The sequence below is a fragment of the Solanum dulcamara genome, chromosome 9 (assembly GCF_947179165.1).
Source record: "Solanum dulcamara chromosome 9, daSolDulc1.2, whole genome shotgun sequence".
Classification (NCBI taxonomy): Eukaryota; Viridiplantae; Streptophyta; class Magnoliopsida; order Solanales; family Solanaceae; genus Solanum; species Solanum dulcamara.
In genome coordinates this window covers 8,013,118-8,015,543 of record NC_077245.1, presented here as the reverse complement: position 1 = coordinate 8,015,543, position 2,426 = coordinate 8,013,118, and the positions used below count along the sequence as shown (strand labels likewise).

Genomic DNA, 2,426 nt, shown 5'->3' with positions numbered 1-2,426 from the left:
CATTAACCAAACTATTTCAAACTTTTAGACCCTTCAAAAAAATTTTGTTAGAGTAAACTTAAAATTTTCCATAGGAACAGGCTTTATGCAGATGTACAAGACGTCACTAAACTGAAATACTGAGCAGACACGCCATCTTATTTCCATTCTCGTGCTTACTGTAAAGTAATTTCAGAATACTTTCACTTTTACATAACTTTGCCAAAAAAATAAAAACATAAAACTTGTTTGATAGATGATAATATCACGATCACATGTTTTACTACCGTCAAAATTATCATTTACTATTAATTTTTATTTTCTTACAATAATGTTGATTAATTTTTAAAATCAAATTTATTTTAATTAATATAATATTCTAATTAAAATCTAAATATTTAAAAAGTATACAATAAATATTGTAAATTATAATTATTTTTATGTTAAAATGATGAAAATTTATACAATTACCTTAAACAATTGTAAGGAAACTAATTCTAGTTATAATATAAACTTTTTAATATTAGGGTTTTTGAGAGAAAAAGAAAAGAGAATTATATCATCAAGAATCAAGTTTAAAAAGACCATCTTTTTTTTTCCCCTTTAATTTGCAGAGTTGGGTAATTGATGTCCACACCCTCCTCTTTCTCTTATCTTCTCTTTCTGATCTTCATCTTTCTCATCACTAATCATTTTCCCCTCTCTTTTTTTCTTCTCTCACTATCAAAATTCTCTTATATACAACAACCCCACTTTAGATCTGTTTTTATTTTGAGTTGAGATGATGTAGATTTTTATTTTCATTTTTTTGTAATAGTCAAAATCCAAAAAATAATAATAATCATAATATACGAAGAGAAAAGAAAAAGTGTGTAGGTGGGAGGAGGGTAGTTGAAAAGTGAAATTAAGATGGAATTTGATGAAGAGCAAGAACAGGAAATTGGTGTTGCAGGAGCAGAAAATTACCAAACGGGTAACAATACTGGAAGAGAAGAAGGGGTTTCCACTACTAGTATTGTCAGAAAAAGTAATGTTAGGTATAGAGAGTGTTTGAAGAATCACGCGGTCGGCATAGGTGGCCACGCCCTTGATGGATGTGGCGAATTTATGCCGGCCGGTGAAGAAGGTATCTCCTTTCATTATCACAACATCTTAAAAAAATAAATAAATTATTTTTAAAAATAATATTATTAATTAATTATATTATATTTCAACAGGTACTATGGATGCGCTTAAATGTGCGGCTTGCAATTGCCACCGAAATTTCCACCGTAAGGAAGCAGAAGGTGAGGTGTTCCATCATACCCCACCACCCCACCTCACGCATCACCATCATCATCACCCCCAATTTTCACCTTTTTCTTCGTATCGAACCACCCATCACCCGTCTGGGTACTTACACGTTAACCCACCTCTACATCAGCGCCCTTTGGCCCTGCCATCTACTTCTAGGGACGACGAAGATATGTCGAATCCTAGTAGTAGCGGTGGAGGTGGGGGTGGGGGGAGTGGTGGGCTAGGTGATTCAAGAAAGAGGTTTAGGACAAAGTTCACCGGAGACCAAAAGGATAAAATGTTGGCATTTGCGGAAAGATTGGGGTGGCGTATGCAAAAGCAAGATGAGGCATTAGTGCAGCAGTTTTGTGCAGAGACAAATGTCAAGCGACATGTTTTCAAAGTTTGGATGCACAACAACAAGCACACTCTTGGTAAAAAACCCTAAACAAGTAATTTAAAATTTTTTCTTCACTATGCTTAAGTTTTTCTTTTTAACCTTTTTATAGGGTAAAAAGAAATTAAAGCATATTTCTATTTGATGGAACTAGCTAGGAGGAAAATTTGGAAGAGGGCAGCTAGTTTAATTAATTAGATCATCATTAAGCCAAGGATTTGTTGTACGAGATCAGTATTATTATCAAATTTAACATTTTGATGAGTAACTTGTTTAGGATTCCTAGCTACTAGCTAAACATTGTTAGTCAGTCACCTTTGGTGCTTTCTTTATTTGTCCATTGGAAATTCCATCTGATTTTTTTTTACGTGTAATTGGATATCTTATGTGCAATGATGAGTTTGATCTTTGCTTATTATGCACCTTTGAGTGTTGCTTAATCTTGACATATACTTATTTATTATTTCTTGTAAAATATGAAGCTGTTTGTTCTTTTTTTGGCGTTTTGTTGATACATCATAGTATAAAAGGAAGAATTTGTGGAAGAAGAAATGGTACGTGTTCAACATGCAAAGGTTATTAACCTTCTTCACATGCTCCATTGCGGCCGGCCGGGCGTCTTAATGACTTTTAGCTCTCTTCAAAGCCTTTTTGTTTTCTCTCTGTGTGTGTTTTTCTAGCTAGCATTTATTTCCCTACCTCTCCACTTCCACCTTCATTTAATTTGTTTTATCCTATCTAAGCTAGTCTTGAAGAATATTTATATATTAAAGTA

At 33.3% G+C, this 2,426-nt stretch overlaps 1 protein-coding gene across 1 annotated transcript; it reads left to right on the top strand.

Moving 5' to 3' along the window:
• Window positions 1–588: 588 nt before the first annotated feature.
• Window positions 589–2,091, top strand: LOC129902871 (zinc-finger homeodomain protein 2-like). Its single transcript, XM_055978303.1, has 2 exons — window positions 589–1,105; window positions 1,197–2,091. The coding sequence occupies exons 1-2, from the start codon at window positions 889–891 to the stop codon at window positions 1,700–1,702; spliced, it is 723 nt and encodes a 240-aa protein (XP_055834278.1). The 5' UTR covers window positions 589–888; the 3' UTR covers window positions 1,703–2,091.
• The last annotated feature ends 335 nt before the right edge of the window (window positions 2,092–2,426 follow it).

Excerpts from the sequence above, each read along its gene's own strand:
- LOC129902871 (XM_055978303.1), top strand. The coding sequence starts at position 889 with ATGGAATTTGATGAAGAGCAAGAACAGGAAATTGGTGTTGCAGGAGCA. Across the intron at positions 1,106-1,196 it reads TATGCCGGCCGGTGAAGAAG|GTACTATGGATGCGCTTAAA; the intron begins GTATCTCCTTTC and ends ATATTTCAACAG.